The sequence below is a fragment of the Balearica regulorum genome, chromosome 19 (genome assembly GCF_011004875.1).
Source record: "Balearica regulorum gibbericeps isolate bBalReg1 chromosome 19, bBalReg1.pri, whole genome shotgun sequence".
Lineage (NCBI taxonomy): Eukaryota > Metazoa > Chordata > Aves > Gruiformes > Gruidae > Balearica > Balearica regulorum.
Window position 1 is genome coordinate 4,574,577 of NC_046202.1, and position 25,211 is coordinate 4,599,787.

The following is a 25,211-nucleotide window of genomic DNA, read 5'->3' on the forward strand; positions in this document are numbered from 1 at the left end:
GTGAAGTAAAGAGGATGAGAAAGGATGAGGGTGAGACTGTAACTGTTTGGGAGGGCGGAAGATTAGAAAGTAGAAATAAAAAGTGACTTACAGTTGAACCAACGTGCCTGGTCTTGACTTTATCCTGCGTTGCAGTCAGTAGTGGCTGTGACTTACTGGTGAGAACTCTGGGGATGAGGACCTAGCAATAACAAACACCGTGTGTCAGATAATAAAATAAAAAAATGCACGTTTTTAACAAGACCCAACAGCTGATGGGAAATGAACCAAATGATCAGTCAAGCCATGTCAAAAAAAGACCTCCAACTATCCATTTTACCAGCAAGTCCCCTCTATGCTCCATATGCTTCATGCTATAGAACAAGCCTATATGTGTTGTCTAGCCTTCTCATCATGTTGCATGACAGTGGGATTACACTAAACATAATGGTAAGATGCACGCTACTGTATTCTGACACCTTTTAAAGTGATGTTTGTTGTTGAAAACCCGTGCAGAGGCATAAGTGTTATATGAGGAGCCTAAATGGAGCCCCACTGCTTCTTTGTGCGCTCTCCCAGCTAACTGCACTGCTGACAGACAGCACTATTAAGCGGTCATTAGCACCACGTCTGAAAGCTTGGCTTCTGCTGATAATAACAGGCTATTCAATATTTTGAGCCTTTGTAAGAAAGAGGGCACCTAAATGAGAATAATGAGGTCATTCTATGACATGCCTGAGGATATGAAACCATGGGTAACTTTTTAGCCTGTTTGATATGTGAACACATTACGTTCAACCGTGACAGATTATTTCTAGCCTTCAAAAAAAAAAAAAAAGCTACTTCCATTAAATCACACCATACAACATCAGCACCAACCAGTAATCAAAACACTGGTGTCATTGTAAAGCACAGCCTTCAAAATAACTCTGTGTAACCCAGTCAAAAAGAAAACATACGTATGGCCACCTACGTGAAGTAGAGCAAGGGGCTAAGATAGTGTCAGAAACCCAGCAAATTTTAACAGTTAGCAAAGTTTAAAAGGATCTTATGATAAAATGATTGCTTCCAATTCTGCATAATGTTTTCTTTTGCCGAATGAGATGCGTGGACTATTTTGGCTTTAAAAAGATGAACAAACTGAAATTTTAATTTTAGCCCTGCTTCTTGCTTAGAACAGTTGCTGTTTCTCTTAAAACTGGCTCGCTTTCCTTTGCAAATGGGCCCAACATTTTACAAAAGTTTTTGTGCCACGGGGCTATTTCAAGAGTCTTTGTGCAGTCGAGCAGCCTGGGGTTTAAGCAGGGCTATGCTGCGTATCCACTTTACATCGCGGTCTCTTAGGTAGCACGTTGTTCCGTTTCCTAGCTGTACTAGCCCACGAGTGAATGCTACAACCTGCATATGTCTGTGGATTAACACGGTTTAGTTTGATGCTCAGCTTAGTGGTTTAACACTCTCCAGCTTCACACCAGCAGTAGGAAAAGTCTCCCCTTTTTTCTGGTTGTTCTCTAAGGTCCCTTCCTATCCTTCTGCCTGCAGAGGTGCTGCTCGGGGAATTTTCCTGGGCAGGCAAGAGTTTCACACAACTTTCAGGCTGTGCTAGCTGAACAAAGGAAGCGTGCCTTAGCTCTGTTTCTTCTTCTGGGAAAGCTCAGTGACCTTTGCTAGACGAGATGTTTGTGTGTGTGTCTAGTTTAGCTTAATTTTAATTGTATTTTTATTTTGTATTGTTTTTTAGTGTTGTCATATGTGTGTAGGTAAGGGAGATCTGCATAATACAACTTCTTTGTATTTAGCTTCAGCTTCTGTATGTTTGTTTAATGTTAGAGCCTAAACGCACAAGCACAGCTGCCAAGAACTCGGTGCTGAGCTTTGTGAGCTCCCTCCTGCCCTGGCACGCACAGCAGGCACAGCTGGCTGCGTATCAGGGAGCGTGCGACGTGCTCAAGACGTTGCCTGGGCTGGGAAGGACCGTTCCCTTAACTGGCTCCTGCAGCATCACCGTGACACACCTTGAGCCTGGAAGGAGGGAAAGGCCACAGTGTCCTTTCCTTGGGAACCAGTGAAAAACCCTAATTCATAAAGGCTGAAAGGAAAAGAGAGTGGTTGTGGGAGCAAGGGCAGGTAAAAGCACCTTGCTCTCAGAGCGCGCCATGATTTCTCTTCGTACCCATCCCGGAGTTCCCCTAGAGGGAAGTGGACTGGCAAGTTTCTTCTGTTCCAGTTTCTCTCCTGCTCATTTCCATTTTCTTGGTCTTACTGTTTTCTACAAGGGATTATCTCAGCGGTTCCATTTAGACTAGAAGGAAAGGTTTAATTCAAATTATTCAGGGACTTACAGGCTGAGTGTGTTAAATTTTTTTACTTCATCTAGCCCTCAAGCTTATTAAATTTTTTTTTAAATTAAAAATGATGAATGAGTGATTGCCCTTTTTTAGTGGATACTTTTAAGATTAAGCCTCTCCAATATTATAATTGGAGTCATATGCACATGCCCTACCTGAAAAGCAATTACAAATACAGAGAATAGCATGTTATGTTTGCTTTATAATCTTAATGTTTCATTAGGTGTTTGCTGGTTATGAATTATCTATCAGCTCAAACATAACCACTAATTCTGATTACCACTATTCTCGAATCACTAACAATCCACCCTGAATTTGAACAAAACACTATCCTGGAAGAATGGGAAGGTAGGAGAAGGGACTGCTTCATGGTATCGTTTTGGTACATAAAATAAAGCCTTTTAAAACAGACTATAGATTTTAAATACAGTGGTAATTCATTAGCAGGAAGGATAGAAAAGAAAAAATGGTTTCTCAGTGTTCTCTCAAACAAGCGGTGGGACAGCATAACACTTTGCATCGGTCTAGCTCAGCCCCTCCTGACTTCCCAGCTGGGCAAAAACTGTACCTGTAGTACTTTCATGCAGCTTTATCATAGTAATGATTTATACCTTGGGCAGTCTTATTTTCAAAGCTGGAAAAGTAGTTCTGCTGCTCATTAAATTAATTGCAGAAGCCATGATATTTAAATATAACACGTATTCATTAAAGACTGTAAAAGCTGTGGAGTTCTAGTAAAAGCAAACATTATCTAATTTGTGGCTTACCAGTTTCTGAAGGGGCCTACAGGAAAGATGGTGAGGGACTGTTTGTCGGGGAGTGTAGTGACAGGACAAGGGGTAGTGGGTTTAAGCTGAAGGAGGGTCGATTTAGACGAGATGTTAGAAAGAAATTCTTTACTGTTAGAGTGGTGAGGTACTGGAACAGGTTGCCCAGAGAGGTCGTGGATTCCCCATCCCTGGAAGCGTTTAAGACCAGGTTGGATGAGGCTTTGGGCAACTGGTGTAGTGGTGGGTGTCCCTGCCCAAGGCAGGGGGGTTGGAACTAGATGGTCTTTGAGGTCCCTTCCAACCCAAACCATTCTGTGATTCTATGATAATACAGAGTGTAATTGCAGGAGGCAAGTCTGGTTTTCCAACATCAAGAGGTGGCTTAAGCTTTGTTTGTATTTTAGACATATTTCTTTATTTTGCACGGGATTAATCTGCTAGTGTGTTGGCTACAAGGAGATACAAGATGACTTGCTGGGAGAGATTTCCTGCTACTTTTAAGTCTGTGCCTTTACTTACTGAACCTTTACGCTTCTATAGCATATCCTGTTACGCTTACTGGGTGCTTTTAGAGCCCAAGCTGTCAATACAAGGTTATATGGGAACTTCAGGTCTTAATAATTTAGGTCTCAACCTTAGGTTGAAAATTTTTCTAGTCCTCAAGTTTACAGAGAAAATTCCTAAAAATATACTGAAAGACTCCAATGCTAAAAGCTAAATAAAAAGACAACAGATTGTATTGGTTTTTGTCTCTCAATCTTTGGGTCAAATGCAGGATTTTTTTAAACAATTTGAATTTGTAATACTGAGAATAATGAGAAAGTGCTTACATTACCAGAACCTAATCAGCAGAATCTGAGAAACTACATTTAAATGTTTCTTTGGAAGTTTTTATTTGGCAGAACAAAGTAACTGTTTGTCTCAAGTACAAAAATGCTGTTGAGAAGAAAATCAAGCTGGCTGGGAATCTGCAAGCTTAGGAATTCTTCTACTCTGTATTCCACTGTAGTTGAATCATCTTACTTTTTAAATGGCTACATAATTTGGATTACAGTGTTTCTGAAGCTATGTAGTGGGCAACAGTTCTCATGAAAAAAATCCCATTGCCAACTTGCTACCATGTTATGACACTGCTGTCCATAAGAGGTAATTATGAAAAGGAAGAGAATCTGACAATCACAAGTTTTGAGCTCTGACTTTTCCCATTGATTTTAACATAACATACATTTGCCTTTCTAAAAGAAGGAAATTTTTTCAAAGGAATTAAGTGTTCGATAATAATTGTTGTGGTTTTTTTTTTCTCCTCTCTAGTGTTCATAATGGCTTCTGGGCTTCTGGTTTACCCTTTTGGTTTCAACTCTGCTACTGTGAAGAGATTCTGTGAGAATTCAGACATCTACTATGCAGGAGACTGCCAGATTGGCTGGGGGTATATGCTGGCAATTGTTGGGGTCATGTTGTCTGTCTTTTTACCATTCTTTGCAAAATATGCACCAAAAGAGCACATATCTCCAACTCCAATACCTACTATTTTATAGTATTTTATTACTGTTTAAGAACAGAACATTCCTGTCTACAGGCAATGGGCAGAAATTATTATAGCACTTCCATTTAGCTGTATTGCTAAAGAGAGAAGAGAGGAGCTGGGGAAGAGAAGGTCAGATTCACAAAGACCAAAAGTGCATTGCTAGTCTTCCGTAAGTATGAGCAGCGAACACTCTGGAATGGAAATAACATTAATCAGCAGCCTTTATACTGCTCTAAACATATAGTGGCATAATGCCTTAGACAAAAAAAAAAAAAATCTGTTTATCCTCAAAACATCTGTCTACCTCCCAGTTTCTTTTGTGTCTCAAAAACGTCTTTTAAAAACTTCAATTCACTTTTTATATATTATTAAATGTCAAAACTTTTATGAACCCAATAATTTTAAAATCAGTAATGATATTTTGTTACAATTATTTTGATTAGTGAAAAAGTACCTACTAGTAGCCACAGCCTAAAATTAAGCTTGATATTTAAAAAGAATTGTATGCAAGGAAAAAGTTTCTTTTTAATCTATATGTACTAGTAGTACCTGCATATTGTAAGTTGTCGGCACACTTTGTAATACTGGTGTAATCTTCAAGATTTAGAGTCATCTTCATGAAGACTTGCATCAAATTTAGATTACTTTTTTTCAGAGAGAGAGAGAGAGAGAGATCTAACTACTTCCAAAGGCTTCATGATGATTTAATAATTTAACAGGGAAAAAATTGCTAAGAATTTGTTTTCAGTATTTCTTAAATTATAATTTTAGGTGGACATTTACAAAATTATTTGAACTATTACAAGTGCAGATTTGGCGTTTTGTTGTTTGCTTTTTAAGGCCAAAAAGAAAAAAATAATCTCTGTTTACAAAAATGTATGTGCCCGATGACCCTTATATGTAGTTATAACCCACACCAGAATGAACTAGATTCTAATATTTCCATTACTATTAAGAGCCCATTATTGAAGAAAAAAAAAAAAAAATGAAGTGAAATGAAATGCTACTGAACACGACTAACAACAATCTGATGCCGTGTCAGCACTAGCCAATGGCCATATTTCATGAGTTTGTATGTGAAATTTGTGAAGTCTGATTTCCACGATAGCACTGAATTCATTACTATCAAGCACTGAAATAAGTGCACTTGATTGCCTTAAGCAAAAGAAACATTGGGTTCTAACGTCACCCCACTGTTATGTTTTTCATTTAAAATAAAAATTGAATTGTAATTCTATTCTCATCTTTTATTTTCTATTATTTATTAAAAAGGAAATAATCACATAGATTATATTTAATTCAGAGCTGTACTTCTTAGTTTTGTATTTTGGCACAAACCAAGTGATCAAATTTATTATTCTTCACTTAGCTGAGTCCAACTGATTCCTGAATTTTGCTTTATTTTTTTATTGGGAAGTGTACATGAAGGGACAGACAGAAACATGTTGAGGATGTATAAGAAAATGCAAACAGATAGAACAATCACTGTGTTATTTTAATAAATGTCAAAGACTTCTGCAGTCTTGTTTACATTCCTCACCCTTCTAAACTTCAATGGAATGTTGCATTGTTTTCCAAAATAATTGTCTGTTATATTTTCGTGCACTCTAAAAGCAAATTCTGCACGTAAACTTAGCAAATTCCATCACTAATCTTTGAAAGTACAGATTTCAATGTAGAAATAAGTACACTGAGAAAGAGAGAGCACGTGCTATGCATTTTTGCTCGCAGTGACTAAGGAATTACATCATCCAAATATTTAACAAAATAGATTGAAGGAATGCCTCTAAAGTAAGAACAATAAATTTCAGTCACTTATGTATAGTAATGTAGTTTTCAGTAATGTCTTACACTTTTTTTAATGAATGGCTGAAATTAGTAATTTTCTTACACGAGTCAGAAAAGTGAGGAATAACAAACAACATGTAAAAAGAAAATCATCACCGCAAAGAGGAGAGACAGAGATGCAGGCTTTTCTTTCCTAACCAACCTGTGCCTTTACCCTAGAACCATTATACAAGACAGGATCAATATGGTTAAAAAAAACCAAGCAACCAACAACTGAAAAATGTTGAGTAATGTGTATAAACTGTATTACGTAGGGTTTTTTCTGTTTTGTGTAATGTTTACGACTGTTCACTCAATGTTTCACTAGAAAAAGTGATTTGTTAGTGTAAAGTAGGAAACTTTTCTTGCAAAGATCTAAACACTTACTGAAAGTAAAATTATTTTAGATTTTTATTAACAGCCATAACCTACCTTGTGGACACAAATGACCTATTCCTGTCATTACTTACTAACGTCACTTTCACATGTGCAGAACTGGAACCATCATTCAACCGAAATCAGTAGGACTACAACATTTGCGGGATGTTGATAACATGCACAAATGCTTGCAGGTCTGGTCCCATAGCTCAAGCTTCCTTTGTAGTTTGAAATATGTGTTACAGGGGAGTCTTACAATTTACAACACTGGTGTACCAAAACCTTTACTTCCTAAAACTCAGCTTCTTCTGTTGCAAACATTGTCAAGCTCTGAGTTAAGCTAATGCCTCCATTTGGAACTTTCTTTAATATTTTATAATATATAAAGGAAATAAAATATATGTATATGACCTCTACAACTCTCCTTGCAACATCCACACTCAGAACCAGCTTAGCACAGAAGGTAGAGATGATAATGCAAGTGATTCTCACAACAGCTAGTAAAGCATATACTTTAGATCCTCCGCTGCAACATTAGGGGGGTGTTGCTAACAATACATGTGCTAACACTGACAGATCACTTTTTTAAATAAAGACTGTCTGCGCGTTAAACTGTGTAAAAGCGTTTTCCTGTTACAAGTCAAACGATTTACTGGACCAGGTTCAAGTTTTATTCTAAATATATAATTTTTTAAGTGTAACTAAAAGCTGTATTTTCCATTAATGTGTTTCTGCATTGACTAGCTGGCTCCTTTTTAGAATATTAACTGTTTTCTGTATTTGACTTGTTGGATACAATATTTCAATTATTTTAAATGTGAAATTTCCAATTGCCAACACTGTATAATAAAATTAAAAAAAAAGAAAAATCACACTGTTCACTATTTTCTTAACAACTCTTTTTGTTTTACAATTCCCAACAGATCAGGTACAAAGCTATTGAAGTAGGGAAACTAGCTAACGGGAAAAGGAAATAGAAACAGCAGGAATAATCTATGAAAGTTGATGCTTGAAGGCAAAGACACATAAACATGTATGTGGTCCATCCCTCATGAAAGATGTTTCAATGGCAAAGGCAAGGAAGTTCTGTGTTCAAATAATTATTTCTCTCCAACTTCCTCTGTGTCCTTGAGCAATCTTCCTACAGCTTCAGGGTGTGTAGCTGTTTTATACAGGTGTCATACTGATTATTTATTTTTTAAAAAAACATGAATCAGATAACATATCAATGGGAACAATATGAATACCTAATATACACAGCTGCATCCTGTGAAATCTTTCTGTAGTGTCTATTATGTTTATTTCTAGAAAAGCTTTTACACGTGTTCTTGTAATCCAGCAAACAAAAGGGAACCCATTAGTTGGAACTGAAGTGGAATAAAGACTACCTTCTTTCTTTCTACCAAAGAGGAGTTTTAATGCAATATGCAGAGCCAAAGAGAACTTTGTTGACGTTTGCTCACTATTAAACTTTAACCAAATACTCCTCAAAAGTAGTATATAGTCAACAATTTGAAACAGTTATTGAAGGAATTTCTAAAAATTGAAGATAATGAAAAGCAATGGCAATCTGAACTAGTACTGATGGTCTTTTTCTAAGACACTTCCGCTACTGCACAACTTAAACATTTGAATTCAGAATTTCTCCAGTAAAGTCTAATCTACTAGGTAACAAACCCCTGTTATTGCACATTTAACTGGGAAAGATAAACTATGAAAAGTAACAGTGGAAACAAAACATTGTTACTAACATTTGCTGGCTAACAAAGCATAGTGGTATTTTCAATTATTTAATCAGATTTTCAGTATTAGTTTTGGTAAGTGTTTTATGATGTCCAGCCTTTATGGGTAATGATAAGTGAAAATGGGTTTTGGACAACCATTTTAACTTTTAAATTTCATTCATTGTTTTTACATATGCTGTCATATCAAGATCTGCAATTTTAACAAATTCTTGGAAAGTGTTTTGTTCTTGAATAGTTGCTGGTCTTACAGAGACGCACTTGAAAATGTTCCTTTTTGCGTCATAGTTTCCCATGCACCTGTGCACTCGACCTCTAATTAGTCTTGGAAGATCACGGTCCTTCATCAAAAGCATAATAAAGAAATAAAAAAATTATATCACCTAACATAAAAGCTTTCAAAATGTCTGGTTTCTAAAGAGTACATCAAACGCAGAAGGAATTTACATCAGCTTTTTTGCTATTATCAATTACTTAGAAGTTGAACTGAAAGTCCCACCTTCTTTGCTGAACTAGAATTCTAAGGATGCCTAAACAGTGTCTGGATTATTGCTCTAGACCACTTTGGGAACAATATGGTATAAGCATCCAGTTTTCCTTTTACATAGTAATTTTCTGTTTCATCAGAACAACATATTATTAGCTTCATAAAAGGGATTATAGCTAGTGAAGTCTGTGTCATGTACAGACACAGAATACTTACAATTTCATAAAATACACAAGGCAGACTCTCCTTTCCATCTCTCAAAAGAAAATTCTTTGCCCCATATGCTCCAGGTGTGACTGCAGAATCAAGTGTGCCTATACCATTTAGCAAAAATAAATCATGATGTAAATAAACATCAGAGCAGTACTAAGTACAATACACAAAGATACCATGACAACATTTACTACACAAAAGCACTAAGACGCATGAAGTCAGCATCAGCTTTCTGTGAGAACTTGTGCTGACAGCATGGGAAGTTCCAATACAAGTTATGGGCTTTACATTGTCTTTGAATAACACAACTGTACATGATGTCTCTCTAAACTGAGTGACCAAATATGGTTTTCATAACTATCACTGTAAAGAGGTTATTCCCTTGTTAAGCAGAGCACAACACAATTCTCTAAGTTTTATTGATCTTCATATTCAAATCAACTTTAACTATTTGCAATCTTGTCAAAATAATAGTTTTCTGAGATGCCATTACATTGTATATTCTTATTCATCTTGATTTAAAGTTTAGTCATTTCACTCTTTTGTCGTGTTCATTTCTCAGATAATGTCAATTAAAATGCAAAGTGAAACACGCTAAAAGTCATCTGTGTTTAAAAGTACTCGACTTGAATTCATTCCTAGATTAACTGTATTAAAAATTACTGTAAAACAGTACCTCTCTCCAGAAGGTTCCTATTAAATAGGGAAATTTATTGTAACACATTCTAAAAACAAGGAAAGAAACAGGATAGAAAGAGCTTAAATCTTGGAGGATGACTGTATTATTAATTTTGTACCTATTCTAGTAACCTTTGATAGCTGAATGGATCTCCCAGCAGGAAAATCAGATGGGGCTCATGCCAGTATTTTGTGGTTTTAAGTATTTCAGCTATTGTTCCTACAGTTAATAACATTTTATCTTGGCTATTCTCCTACCATTATTATCAGTTATGCACAATCTACCATGCTTACCTAAAACTTCAAATAATAGCGCAGTTTTATAAGCATATTGACTCCAGTGCCTCATACTTTCAATGACTGCAGATATGATTCTCAAAGAATTCTTTTTTTCTTTAATTTTTAATTGAGATGATGAAACTTCCTTTCAGATGAAGATGAAAACTCAAGTTAGAGATACACACTCACACAATTTTAAAAGGCACATAGACATATATTATGTTAAATATCCAATATTTACATTAAAATTAGAGTATTTATTCAGACTATACGAACAACTCCCTGCCAATTTATATGACTGTGCTGAGGATTGCAGGTTATTATAGTATGAAAATCTCATTTCTAAATTTTCAGAAACTTAAGGGTTTACTAAGGCAGATAGGACTGATGAAAGCCTCATCTTTCCTCACTCTTTCTTTACTGTATCTTCCTATTAACTCTCTCCATAAGTTTACCTGACTTTTGTCCTCTGGAACACAATCAAATTGTTTTTCCTTAATTTTATTTTGCTGAATATTGTGGTTAAATTTATATGCCAGACTATGATCCTGCAGACTTCTTGAAATAGTGTTAGGTTTGACTGGCCATTGTCCTTTAGATGTGTATGTTTGGGTGGTTTCTGTTGTTTTGATACGCTGAGTTGAATTATGGCCACCAGGGTTTTTTTGTGGCTGAACAGTTTTCAAACTGTTTGAAAGGCTCTCAAATTTTCGAATAACTCCACTATCAGATCTTGAATCTGTTGTGTTAGTTAGAGGAGCATACTCATGTCTGTTCCAAACTTTAGTACTGGGAGCCTTCTCTTCTGCCCTGCAGTACAATGTAAGACATAGTTCAGTATTGCATCTATTCTGAATACTCACATATGTAATTAAAGTATATAAAAGCAACCTATGTGTTGTTGGTTTAGCTTTAAACACATCTGTTAAATATTCAGACTCAAAACACTTCAGTATGCACTTAAATTTATGCATATACAGGACAGTGATCACAGCTGTGCTTAAATGCAGCTGAATTCAATAGGCCTTAAAAGCTTGCTTAATTATTGTCCTGCTCGGTATAAGGGATCCTTCCTGACCTAAGATTCATGTCTTTTTCTAAATCTAAAATAAAATAAGCGAGTTTCTTCTGACAGTGATATTTCTGAATTCTTCTACCATTGTCACCAAAGAAGTCATTTTACAACAAACTCTAGTGCTGATCTTATTATTTCTAACACCCTTCATTTCATAAAGGCATCACAGAAATTCCTTCCACCTCCTTTCCATTTTGCCTATGAAGGCACTTGTGTGAAACATTCATTCTCTTTTGCCATTGGAAAGGAATAGGAGGAAGGGAAGAGAGAAAAAGGACAATTGTAACATTGCTGGATTTTTTTCCTGCCAGCTCTAGGCATCTGAATCTCTAAGCTTTTCCTTGGTTTATAAAAGCACAGAGTTCACAATTATATTCAGTTTTAATATACAATTGCTCTAGTGTACACTGATAGAAACTCACTTGAGTATATTGAGAAATTTGGTTTGAAAGTGGGTAAAACTTCAAGTAAAGGGGAATCTCAAAAAATTACATCTAAGACCAGCAAAATTCAATCAACTTTTATGATAAGACTGAATTTTAGGCCTGATAATAAGGTTAGATATTACATCTAATTAATAGCCCTCATTAGGTACACTGGAAAGATACTTCATTTCAGTATTTTGGCTCATAAGCACAATGGAATTATTGAGGACTACAGTGATGATCTGAGAATTAAAAAGGTCTCTCTGAATGCTACAAGAATATGGAAAAATGTAAGATATATTTTCACATGAGAATAGTTTTGGTTAAGGAAGGATAATAAAAATTAAAGACTTCACCAACCTGCAGGCATACAAGCTTTTTCCAACATTTGCTAAATTAGCGTTTGATGCATTTGGCGGTTTCATAAGGGAAGGAGCCATCTGATGTTCTGTATGGCTTTCAAAGATAAGTTTAAAGTATCAGTGACATAGTAGCAGCTTTATTGTAAGACAGACACATGGATCACAGTTTGTGAAACAAGTGGTACCCAAATAAAAACCAATAAGCAACAAATAAACTGCTTTTACATACCCGTCATTTGCTGCTTTCTGTAGTTCAGCCACTTCTGGGTTTGCAGTTCCCCAGCCTAATTCTCAAAAGACAAAGGATTGAATATGGATACAAACTGCAAAGGTTGAAAGGTAATAGGTCTGCTGAGGGCTCCTACTCTTTATCTGCTTAATGTTGCACAAATAATCTCATACAGGAAGGAGAGGGGGGAAAAAGGGAATGTGATTCTTTGATATCTGTAATTATAAGGCAACTTGTAACAAGTAGGTTGCTTCTCTAGACAACGGTTAAGTTACAGACATTAGACTTACTAGCAAAGAGACTTTTACTTTATTATAAGTAAACTTTTTCACTTTATTATAAGTAAAACAAAGAAAGTACTAAAGGCAGAATTCTGCATCATTCTTTCCAAGCACAATTTAAAGAACAGAAGTTCTCTTCTGAATTACAAGAAAGACATCTTATAAATGTTTCTTCTTGTAACACAGGACTTGAATGTTGATTGAAATCAACTGAAAACAAAAGGTCAGAGTTTCAAGAGACTCTATTTAAATGCCAGTGCTACTTCATTCTCTAACACACAAAGAGTCAAACTCCCTCTAGGCACAAAGTATAAAAAGCTCAATTGTATAGAGGAGAAAGAAATTTCCTGGAGGACATTTTTTACATAATGAACTTAAAAAAACCCCCAAAACATAAAGAATGCATATAGTTCTTGATAAAGATAATGTCTAATTTAATAAAATACAATCATAAAGTTAAGAGGTTTCTTTGAATTAGAGCCATTAAAAAATACCTTATTTACCAAATGATGTGGGAGAGAAGCTGTAAGTATGGGTCCCAGAACTGGTACCTGGTTCATTTTTGAGTGGATTTGAAGTGAGGGGCTGTCTATTTCTTTTTTTCTGATTGAACAGAGGCACAGGCAGACAACCTAAAATGAAAATTCAAATAATGCTATATCAATAGCAAAAGGATACGTAAACCACACTTAAAATATGTAAATAAAATTACTTAACAGTTATTTTACAGCACCCATAAGTATTACATTTCACAAACATGTAACAGACCAGCCATTTCCTGACATAATTTATATTCTCAGCTCTCTGTCCTGCAAATAATCCCATGAATGAAACATTCCCCTTAGTGACCAGTCACCTGACTCCATTCAATCTCTTGCTCTGTGCTGCAATGAAACAGACAACCCATACAAGTCTACTCAGAAAATGGAGGTCTAGGACTGAATACTGTACATCCTGTATGAATACTGCATGTGTACGTGTGTGTATATATACATATATAGAGACAATATAAGAGCATAATGAGATATGAAGTGTAAAGCACAAATAATGGATGGTACCTGCTGTGCTGCGAGTTGAAGTGTCAGCTAGACTCCTTTTCATTTCTTTGCTGTATTTTAATAGGCAACACTATTGATTACTCCAAATTTGCTGTACTGAAGTTAGATAAGCAGACAAAGTAAACTAATTGATGTTGTAAACACATCCAAATTTTATGTGATTTTATGGCAGTTTCTCTTAACTCTCTCTATACTCACTGACATGAGCTAACATGTACACACAGTTGTGGTGAATTTTGAAGATCCACGAGCACACAAGTAACATGCAATTGCTCTTTGTGGATTAAGGGACCAAATGATTACATTCTTGAAGTGATATTATCTACTTTTTTAAAAGTGGCTTGAAAACACTAAATTCACTTCTGAATTTAAAAGCACATATGCATTCAGATACAAGGATTTTATTTTAATTCCTGAAAATAGAATACTAATAGAAAATGCATACTTGTACATTGCTGCAAAGCATGATTGCAAGGTACATGGCTTTGAATAAAAAACCCCTGATTTAACTATTCTGTGAAAAAGTGTCATGCTTCAAAAAATAAACTTCTTTTCTGTACTTTATGGTACAAACCTAAAACCTTTAGCCAATTTTCTCATACAGAAAATAGCCTACATATCAAACTAACATTATTATCAGCCAAATATTATGAACAGAAAAAGTATATATTAGCATATTAGGTACAGGTAGCTTGCTATATTTGTTTTCTGATTAATCTGCTTCTATAGTAAATGTCTATACATTACTGTATACATTGAGGATACAACACAGACCATTGTGTAGCATTAGTTGCTATTCTATCAGTTAGTTACTGATGCATATTGCTTTCAGTGGCATATGAATAATACCACTTACTTGTGTGTATAAATAACATAAGACATTACCTCTACATTTATTTTCATTTGACAGTTGACTGCATGCAGCTATTAAACATGTGGATAAGAATTAAGCACAAGTACGTACCACAGCTGGACTAATAGATCAATTTCCTCTTTATTTCTGTGAGATACATCAATTACATGCACAACATTACAACAGCTTCTAGTACGCTGCTGTAACACAATTTAAACTGCATTGCTAGTACTATGAAGTCTAATGGCCAGCAGTAAGTGATGTACTTGTAAAATAAAGCCCTGTAAACTTGACATTTCAGTTTATGAAGCCAGTTTTGATGTTGCATAGTATTTTAGACTGTATTGTTTTGCTTTCTATCCTCTCTTAAGGATGAGCAAACCAAAACCCAGAGCTAAAGCTACAGAGAATAAAAAAGGAGGGGAAGATACCAGGGTAAACCTCTGCAGTACTTCACACCGCAGCAGCGCCAGTCACAGACTGAAAGAGCCTCAGGTCCTTGCTAGCGCCTCAAGGAGAGGGCTGAGGTGAAGCCCGCCAAAAATAACGGACCCAACGCCCACGCTCTCGCGCCTGGGTGCGTGCAAAAAGAGCGGGAAGGAGCTGGTCCCGCCCTCCTACTAGAGGCGGCAGCGCCTGGCGCAGGCGCAGTGGGCTGCGGGAGCTGCCCGTCAGGGGGCGCCCGGCGGGGGGGACAGCGCGTTGGGAAGCGCTCGTGCGCAAGGTGGGGCGGGAGCTGCGTCCCCGCAGGCGTGTGGCACGAACATGGGTAAATAAAAAATAAAAGTCATTCTGCACGCTGTTTTTCTCTTCAACCACTACGCCGTGTTTTACACGCTGCTGTTTTCAACCGTGTAACTTCTGACTGGTTCGTGTGTAAAATCTTGGCGCTCGGCAGGACTGCAGCCTGTCCTTTTTTTGTAATCCTTTTTCTTCAGCCTTGGAATGCTTTGGCGAGCCACGTTACACTTCTTTATATGTACCTTTGTGGCTTCGATAGCTAGACTTCATTGCATTTACGTTTTGTTGCATATGTTTTTCAGGTTGTGGCACACATCCTAAGCTTTCAGATGCATTACCAGATACTTGCATGAAGTACATAAAACCAACCTGAATTCTTAATGAACTAAATGCGATCCTACATAATTTTTCAAAGTCTTAAGTATTGGCAAAGCAGAGGAATAAGGGATTGGTCCCAGTGTTTAATTCAGAAAAGTGAAAGCTTTTCAAGCGTCTGCATTTATGCCACACATTTGTGGGTGCTTGTAATGTTCTGGGAGACCAGGAGTTAAAACTGTTTGGAAGTTAAGTTGCTCTAAGGGTATAAAAGAAGCCTCCATGGCTTTAGTTCCTAAACTCATGTTTGGAAATGTGCAGTATCTGCCCTAGGAAAGCTCTTCTTAGGAGTCCAACTTGCATGTTAAATGAGGTAAGTGCACAGACAATCTCTGTATTTCATTCAGCGTTTTGCTGGGAATTATAACCGTTACAGCACCACCAGCAATAAAAGACAAACTATACGTACCAGCACTGCATGTTTGCATTTTGCCGTTTACTCTTCAGACTGCCGTGGTGGTTAAATTCAGCAAACCGAGATTCAGAGAGAGTGCCATTTTTCCAGGCAGCGTGTAAATAGCTGTTTTGGCACCACGCTGAAGAGACTGGGGTCAAAGGACAGTACAGACTGTCCAGTGCTGTAAAATACAACTTTACTGCTTTGTTTAATAAATTACTTACTGTGATTAAATATCTGACAGCTTCTAAGTACGGGAGTAATACAGTTGAGTGTTTAAGTAAACAGTCTCTCTGTATGAACTTGCTGTAAGGTTCAGCAAACCTGTGTGCATAAGCTGAAACATAGCAACTTTTGTAGGAAATATATTCCTGGCAGAACTTGTCTCGATAAGTCCAATGTTTAACTTTCTTTTCGTAGACCTACAGTCCATCAGCCTGGGTTATAAACTCTCTCACAGGCATTAACCAAATATTCTCTCAGTCACTGGAGTATAAAACATATTTCATATTTAAATTGTGTAATTGCAAACACTTCTGTAATTTACAGCAGTAAAACTTAATTCCTGTTATTAAGAGCTTTTATTCTGGATGTTTGGATCCTCATGGTGGAAGTTATGGCTGCTCTTTGGCTTAAGTTTCCCTTCAGGAGCCTGAGTGCTTTTGGAAATGGAAGAAGTCAAGTTGTTGATTAACATTTTGGGCAGAGAACACAACATTTGTCCCATTGTGGTCTACATTTCCCTTTTTATAAGAGATTGCAGAAGTAAGAAAGGTCATCACTGACAGAGTTGTTTCAATGTGTTAGAGGTCTGTGTTAGCAGATCCCAAGATCGAATTAGAGCCAGGAATGCTAGGTAGGTCAGTCGTGGATAAACTACGCTTTAATTTCAGCTAGTGTTCCTTCTAATCACTGTTCTTCAGGTACTATAAAACAAAAAAGGTCATACAAGCAACAACATGCTTTGAGGAACTCAGCTGTTCTTGTTTTTTTAGATGAAAGTGCTTGATGTTTCAGCATTATGTGTTGATCTACAGCCAAGATATGAATCATATTTTACTGTTTTTGCTCACTTTACATCATTCTGCCCTTGTATACTGTAATGTTTATGTAACTTCAGATCTACATGAGCGTACTTGTTACACCTAGTTTGCAATGCAAAAATGTCAGAGATACTTAAGTGGATTATTAAAGTTTACATTAAAGAAGTATTTTCACACTGTCATTAGTACAAGATTTCCCTATACATCATATATTACTAGAGATTGCCTGGAGAAGTTAACTTTTGAACTGTGTAACAGTACCATTAACAGACTTGGAGATACTACTAAATACGGTAAGTGAAGGGGAGGGCTTCTCGAGAGGGAGGAGTGTCAGGTTGGCAACTCCCCGCCTCACAACGGGAGTCTAAAAGTTAGAGAAATCTTAATTCACTTTCATTCACATCTGACCTAAACAGGCTTAAAGAATTTCCTATTTAAAAGAGTAAAAAGAAGTTTTTTTTTCCAGAGACAAAAGTTTTACTTTATCGTTATTTTCTGTTTTGCTTTCAGCAATTCTTAGAGCTGCTGAAAAGCATGACTTCCTCTTCTGTTGTTGATAAACCGCCGGTAAGACGGGTTGCTATCTTCGGGGGAACTCATGGCAATGAGTTATCAGGGGTATTTTTGGTCAAGCACTGGCAAGAGAATGGAGCTGAGATTCAAAGAACAGGAATGGAAGTGAAACCATTTCTTACCAACCCAAGAGCTGTGAAGAAGTGTACTAGATACATTGACTGTGATCTGAACCGTGTTTTTGACCCTGATAATCTTGGGTAAGAAGAGTTGTATTTTCTGTTGTTTTACTTTTCTGGTTTTATAAAAAATTGTAAGGAGCTTCTGTTCTAGATGAAAATGTTAACACAAGTTCCACTACTATTTTAACTGTGTAGTCACATAACTGAAATTATTGACCTTTAACCCAAAAAGAACAAATTGCACGAGTGTTAACAGATTCATTTTAAAACTATCGCTAGTAGAATGAGTGTTAAACCAGCACATAATCTTAAATACAGCATTTTAAATTAGTAGTAGATTAGCTGTATTTGTGTAAACTTAAGTATTGGTGTTCCAAGCTGCAAAGTTGTTATTTCTCACATTATCTTGTGCAACTCAGCTTTGGAGTTCTTCTGAATACAATTATACTTGCAGGAAGATAGCAGATAAAAGCAATTTGAAGGTAGACATATGAGTATCTGAAAGAATGGCATACGAATCGGGGAAGTGTAATTTCAGTTATATACAGTAAAAGAGGAAAACTTAGCTAAGTTAGAAAGACTGTATTCCATGGCAAAAGTGATAGCCAAAAAGTCTCAATAAGTTAACCGACTCATTATTTTAGAAGAAATATAATCTATAGTTACTGTAAAATAGTAATTGATTTTCTATTTTTAATGGGATTTTATATTATTTCTCTGCTGTTGAGACATCTATTTCAGAGGAGTACTTTGCTGTATAAATGTTTTTATGCTTGGTATAGTTGTGTGCTAAACAGGTAATCATGTTTCAGAAAGGTTTTAATGGTAAAGGTGAATATCACTGAAAAATATGTATCACATATTTTGTAAGCATAGTTACTCTTACCCTGCACATCTTTTCATCTGGCTTTTCATCTTAGAATTTTGTTGGTGATTATATAAACAGACTTTTTGTTGGTGATTATATAAACAGACTTTTGAACACATAAGTGTTGAGGCCATTCTTTTAATTGCTTACTTTGGACAAACGTCTGGAAAAAAAAAAAGTGGGTTCGTTTGTTTTCAGCTGCTTTGAACACAGAACACTTAAAAAAAAATTAGAAAATTAAGACACCTGCAGATTGTCTTCATTTTTTAACTAATATTCCTCAGTAAATCCTATTAAGATGCGCAGTCCTATTAAACACTACTGACAGTTTGGAATACCTTCATCTGATCCCTTTTAGTGTAAACCCTTCAAGATTACAAATGGTTTTACAATATAAGAAAAAATAGAGTGAAATCCTAATACTACTTAAAGTAATGGTGGAAGTCCCATTGGCTTCAATAAGAAGTATTTAACAGTCTTACGTGAAGAAACCTTGAATTTCAAAGACAGAATTAAAGAATACAAAAGTGGATTATGTGATACACAGAATCATAAAAAGAGAAAAAGGAGCTTGAGTGGCTCACATAAAAATGATAATCCATCTCTCATCCTACCAGTAGATCAACTGCAGGTAGACATTCCTAATAGGTTATGTCTTACCATTTCTTAGACTCCAGCAGTGGTGATCCTGTAATTTTCCTCAGCAGCCTCTTCTGTTCCTTAAATATCCATACAGTTAGTAAGGCATTTTGTTAGTATTTAACAAACCTTTCTTTATGCTTCTTAATACCAGTAGTTCTTACAAAATTAAAATATCACTAAGCTTGAGTTGTATTGAGAAAAAACACCTGAATTTAGCACAAAAGATGTTACTTCTATGTTGTACTTAGGTAGTATCCCAAGCCTGTCATCAAAAGCAGATTTGCCATCTATGCGAACAAGCCTGAGCCTACAGCAATTGTGTACACCTTTGATAAGTGAGATAGATGTCTGTGTCATACATCAGTTTCCTATAGAGCCCTTATACAGACGGGAAGCAGATCTCAGACCTTTCCTTAGGCTGACACCATTTTTTTCCAAAGTGTAGTACGGACATAGCACCTGAGATTACAAGTATTAAAACTGTGGAGGAATGGAATTGAGGTAACAGAATCTTCTGTGAACTTTGAGGGTCAGGAGGGCTCAAAACAAGAGACTGCAAAAGTCTGATCAGAATATAAGACGACAAGAAATAAAACAAGTTACAAGAGACCCTGTGACTGATGTCCAAGGTAAAAGGGCATGGACCGGTATCTGAAAACTGTCTTCAGTAGGAGGTAGATCCAGTCTTGGAAGTGGTTTAAATTGTTGATAAATTTTGAGTTAGTCTTCTGCATAGGGGGAAAATTTGGGATGTAAAGACATAAGAAAGAAGTAAATAGTCTCCAGCTAAAATCAGATTTAAAAATCCTTACTACCCTTCTGCACAAGATACACAATAGTAAGACTTAACAGCCATACTTGCTTTTTTGAAGCACAAATTCATCAGGTTTTAACAGTTTGGTAATTAAATAGGTAATTTCAACTCCAGTCAGTTATGGAATTAAAGTAAAAGGAAAAGGGTATACATATTTTGTTGACTGTAAAGCCATGGAATGAGTTTACTAATTTCTTTGTACTGATATTAACAGCAGGACAGTGGTGGAAGATATTCCATATGAAGTGAGGAGGGCTCAGGAAATCAATCATATATTTGGTCCAAAAGGTAGTGATGATGCGTATGACCTTATTTTTGACCTTCACAACACCACTTCTAACATGGGTGGTACCCTTATTCTTGAAAACTCCAGGGATGACTTTACAATTCAAATGTTTCATTATATCAAGGTAAAACTAATTTAAGTGAACTATTAAAATAGATTATTAGTTGCAATGTTGTATTACTATATCTTATTTTGTAGTTTCTTTAAATATACTACTTTTTATTCTGCAAAACCGTTTAAAATATTTAATCACTTGTAAGATGGGTATTTTTAATCAGAGATAATTATTAATATGATTATAATATCAGGTAATTCAGATTTGAATTTATCATAATCTTCATGTATTAAAATGAGTGTTAGACTGATGGGCAAAGAGGAATGCTTAGAATAACATCTATGAAAATGAATGTAATTTAATCTGCTTTCACACTGATCTGTCAGGAACTTGGATAAATTTGGTTCATGCATGCTAAATAGTTAAACATTAATTTTATGAAATAAAGACACGGAAAAAGTAATGGCACTAGGTAATGACAAATGTTCCCTTCATCAGTATTTATAGGAATAGTGATATGTCTTTGGAAGCTGTTTGATTCTGCTGTTCCTGAAACTGATAAGTACTGGTAGAGTGAGGTTTGCAAAAGTGCTGGCTTAAGCATAGTCTGGTTGAAGTACTAGTGACCTAGACAGTGACTGATGAAATCGAGGTTAGGCCAACAGCATGGATTTTTACTTACTCTTTTTTTTCCTTAGAAACAAGGTATATTTTAACATTTGATTTTTTTCCTTACTACATGTATCCCATTTAAATGTTTATAAAATATGTGAACATCTAGAAAGCTTATGACTAAATGAAGAGCAATAGTAGGCAGTCATCAGGAAAGAGGCCTGAAATAGGTTTCTGTGTCAAAAAAAGTTAAAATAAGACTTAATTCACAATCTGTGTCCCCATAAGAGAATCTTAGGTTTAACAAAAAATACTTGAAATCTGCTTTACAGTATTTTGATTCTAAGTTTTGGAACGATTTTTCTTCCTGTTAGCAATTTTAAGACTAGAACTGTGTTCAGTTATATTAGGAGACAGCAAAGTTCGGTGGAGCATGCCTGGCATGAGTTAATGGAAAAGAGACCAACAAATACAGCTTTGTATGTTTTCTAAAGATGTCCTACTTCTTTGAGGGCCACGAAATAAAGGCAACATATTGAAGACATTGTGTAAATCACTTCTGCATCAGTAATCTTTTGTGGCACAACATTTTAAAAATATTTGCATAACAAAGACATTTTTAAACAATCTCCACAGAATGCTTTGGTTCCAGAATGCTGTCCTGTTTTGCTGATTGAACATCCTAGCTTGAAATATGCAACAACTCGATCTGTAGCAAAACATCCTGTTGGTAAATATGAAACGTAAAGACTATTTTAACCCACTATAAATTATTTAAAAATATGCCTGTCTCCAGATCTATTAATTTCATTACATTATACAGTGTTCTGATCAGCAGTAGCTATTTGTTTGACAATATATTTACTGAATCAAATGTATATGATTATCTCTTCTTCTGAAGAGTTCTGATTTATACTTGGCTTACAAAATACAGAAGCCAGATGGAAATTCTTAAACTCAGTTAACCCACTGTTTGCAGAAAATATTTATAATATATGAGGATAAGGAAGAAATAACAGCTTCAGAAAAGAAATGTTTACTTCCTCTAAATAAGCCTTGGCTGAAATGTTGGTTGTGAGCCAAGAAGGGGAAAAGAGACGATGTGATAAATTAAGGGGGGAAACGATGTTCTGCATGGAACTGGTAAACTTTTCATTTCTGGAATCAAACCCATAACGGGGGCGGGGGGAATTTGTTTGCTTTACATATTGAACAATGAGTTCTCTAAAATTCAGCGTGGAAAGATAGGATGAGGAAAAGAATAAGATGCATGAAGATATATAGTGACCCTTTCTCTTACTCTAGTAGCACATTCAAAAATGTCCTTATGGTTCTTTAAACTGATCCTGACTGGTGAGCTCCATTGCTTGCCTTAGAAAATCGGATAACTCTGTACTTTAAAATTCTTCTTGAACATAAAACCCAGACCCAATCAGACATCTATTTTTGCTTGTAATCTAAGCATGTGATATGGCTATATTAATAATCTCCCTCATCTGCAAACAGGCGTGGAGGTGGGTCCTCAGCCACAAGGTGTTGTTAGAGCTGATACTGTGGACAAAATGAGGAAGATTGTCAAACACGGCCTTGATTTTGTGCAACTTTTTAACGAAGGTAGAGTAAGTACTGAGAAACTATAGCTCCGTGTCATGTCAGTGGACTATTTCAGGACAACATTTGAAAAAAAAAAAAAAATAGGTTGGGCTACAACATTTTACAGTTAAAGCAGGTAAAATGGGGGTGAGGGGTGGTGTTTGTTCTCTAGACCACTTAAGTGTGGTGTCAGAATGCCTGTATAGCTCCTTAAGGATATTTCCTCTTTCTGAAGATTCAATAAGTATACTTGCTCTTAATCTTACAGTTGCTTTAAGAATCTGAAATACTAGTTAACAATGTTTGTATAGTAGTATGTACATGGAGAACATACATAAATTAATACTAAGAAGGAAGTGTTTTAATTTACATGTCTTCTGTACATTGTTCTCTAAAATTAATAAATTTTGTAAGATTGTTATAGCTGTGTACTATCTAAAATAAATACTGACAAAAACAGATGTTTCAAATTCTTTTAGAGGACATTTTGTCAGTGGGCTTTTTTTGGAAGTATAAGGAAAGGAATATAGTTGTGCATGTCAGAATCTCCATTACTGTGCTGGAATGGTAAAGATGAAATAGCACCAATACCATTCTGTGTTGTGCAGCACTATCAAACACAGGTCTTTCATTGATTTCTTTATCTACAAGATAGATCTCTAAGTATAGCGCGAAAAGTCACATTTCAGCACCAAATTTAGATCTGGGCTTCATATGCTACAGTACATGACTGGACCATCTTTCTGCAACTTAGCTTCCAGGGGACAAAAAAAAAATCTGGAGCTAGACATTTTTATGACATATGAGCTAATCACTAGTGTGTAAACTTTTGACGAGGTACAACCTCATGATTTAAGCCATTCTAAAAATAATAAATAATGCATTGTTGTTTTTAACAGGCAGTTGTTCATTTTGACATTAAATTACATTTATTCTTTCTAGGAAAGGAATTTCCACCGTGTACAATTGAGGTTTTTAAAATAATGGAGAAAGTAGATTATCCCAGGAATAAGAATGAAGAAGTTATTGCTATTATTCACCCTAAACTGCAGGTAAATTCTAAAGTAGTTTCCATTTATGACATTTTGTAAGTATTCCTGTGTTGCTTCTACTTCACTGTAGTATATTTTCATAGTAAATATTTAAAATTACAGTATTGCCAATGGGTTTATTGAATACTTTAGGCCTTCCCTATGGTAAGTTCTATCACTAAGGTCATACAGTATTTCAGTAACTGACTTAGGAATCATTGAATTTAAAATCACTTTTGAACCTAAAACTAAAAAGACGATAGCTTATTATTCTAAAATAGAAATCTGATTTTGAATTCTAAAATGAGAGTCATTTTAATTGATTATGAGCATATGCAGTTTCCTTTTGTTCACCTTTACCAGTGAAGCCCTCTGAAAGCGAGGGCCAGAAACTGAAATTACGTACTGAAGATTAAAAGGAATTCTTTTTAAAGCTTTTGCCGTAAACTGCAGAGAATACTATTATTGAGCATAAACTCTGAAATCACATGAAATATACAAAAACCTGAAAGTAAATATATTCTATTTATTTTCTTTCTCTAAGGATCAAGATTGGCAGCCGCTGAACAATGGTGATCCTCTATTTTTGACTCTTGATGGAGAAGTAATTGCATATAAAGGGGACTGTACAGTCTATCCAACATTTATTAATGAAGCTGCATATTATGAAAAGAAACAAGCTTTTGTAAAAACAGTAAAAGTGAAACTCACTGCAAAACACATCAGATCCTCAGTCTTAGACGAGAACACTTCGTAAAAGCTTATCACAGATTTTTCTGTACAAAAAGTGGATTTCTTCTCTCTGAAATCCACTGCCATTCAGTAGTAATTCATGGAATAAATAAATGCAGAATCTAATTTTAAATTGTAATTTAACATTGCTGAGCACTTTTAAGATGACGCATACTGTCATAATGCTAATTATGACTACTGTTTACTTGTTTTAATAGATTACTATAGATGCAAAGAATAAATATTATTTGTATGAAGTTTGTTAGTTCACAGTATATGAAATGATTAAATGATGTGCCACACATGGGTTAGTGGCTATAGAACTTATATCTGGCATTACATAGAAAGATGCTCATTCACAAAACTATATTATATAAAAAAAATACAGCATTTCTGCTTTATAACCCCAAACTTCCAATAACCAACACTTTTAAAGTGGGGCAATCCCTGAAACTAATTCCTCAGATAAACATAAAAAATACGAGACAAAGGAAAAGCTAGGGAGAGAGAAACAGAGTGAGGGCATGGATATTAAAATTCTTTCTTATTATCTGCGTATGTGACTAACCCCTACTGTGCTGAAGTGGAAGCATTAGAGTTTGTTTTGGTTTTCTTTTTATACTTATGAAGGTATGAAATAAGCTAAAACTATATGATTTCTGAGAAAAATACATTAAAATGAAATGTAAAGCTTTTAAAGTATTACAACATTAATTCAAGCTGTTTCTGAATTAATGTTAATTTAAGGACAAAAAGATTGAGTTTCAAAAGTAGTAGTTGGAAACATACTGGAGCAATATTCAAATTCAGGAAGA

At 35.6% G+C, this 25,211-nt stretch overlaps 3 protein-coding genes across 4 annotated transcripts in view; 2 read left to right on the forward strand and 1 right to left on the reverse strand.

Annotated features, from left to right (window-relative positions):
• LHFPL7 (LHFPL tetraspan subfamily member 7) overlaps nt 1-7,698 on the forward strand; it is a 65,728-nt gene extending 58,030 nt beyond the window's left edge. The window contains exon 3 of the mRNA XM_075771196.1: nt 4,409-7,698. Coding sequence (XP_075627311.1) covers nt 4,409-4,635 — 227 coding nt within the window. The 3' untranslated portion in view covers nt 4,636-7,698. The remainder of the gene's footprint in view (nt 1-4,408) is intronic.
• A 667-nt stretch (nt 7,699-8,365) lies between these two features.
• Nucleotides 8,366-13,755, reverse strand: SPATA22 (spermatogenesis associated 22). The gene is made up of 8 exons (XM_075771194.1): nt 13,660-13,755; nt 13,105-13,233; nt 12,321-12,381; nt 12,090-12,185; nt 10,685-11,039; nt 10,245-10,374; nt 9,276-9,373; nt 8,366-8,913 (listed from the first exon to the last, which is right to left on the reverse strand). The coding sequence occupies exons 1-8, from the start codon at nt 13,700-13,702 to the stop codon at nt 8,722-8,724; spliced, it is 1,104 nt and encodes a 367-aa protein (XP_075627309.1). The 5' UTR covers nt 13,703-13,755; the 3' UTR covers nt 8,366-8,721.
• Nucleotides 13,756-15,801: 2,046 nt separating this feature from the next.
• ASPA (aspartoacylase) lies at nt 15,802-25,131 on the forward strand. Of its 2 annotated transcripts, none has more exons than XM_075771195.1 (7): nt 15,802-15,941; nt 17,579-17,841; nt 20,302-20,497; nt 21,677-21,770; nt 22,547-22,654; nt 23,576-23,685; nt 24,209-25,131. In XM_075771195.1, exons 1-7 carry the CDS (start codon nt 15,882-15,884, stop codon nt 24,419-24,421), a joined length of 1,044 nt encoding a protein of 347 aa, XP_075627310.1. In that variant the 5' UTR covers nt 15,802-15,881; the 3' UTR covers nt 24,422-25,131. The 2 variants fall into 2 exon arrangements, with proteins under 2 accessions (XP_075627310.1, XP_010307966.2); XM_010309664.2 differs by lacking the exon at nt 15,802-15,941 and adding an exon at nt 17,223-17,361.
• The last annotated feature ends 80 nt before the right edge of the window (nt 25,132-25,211 follow it).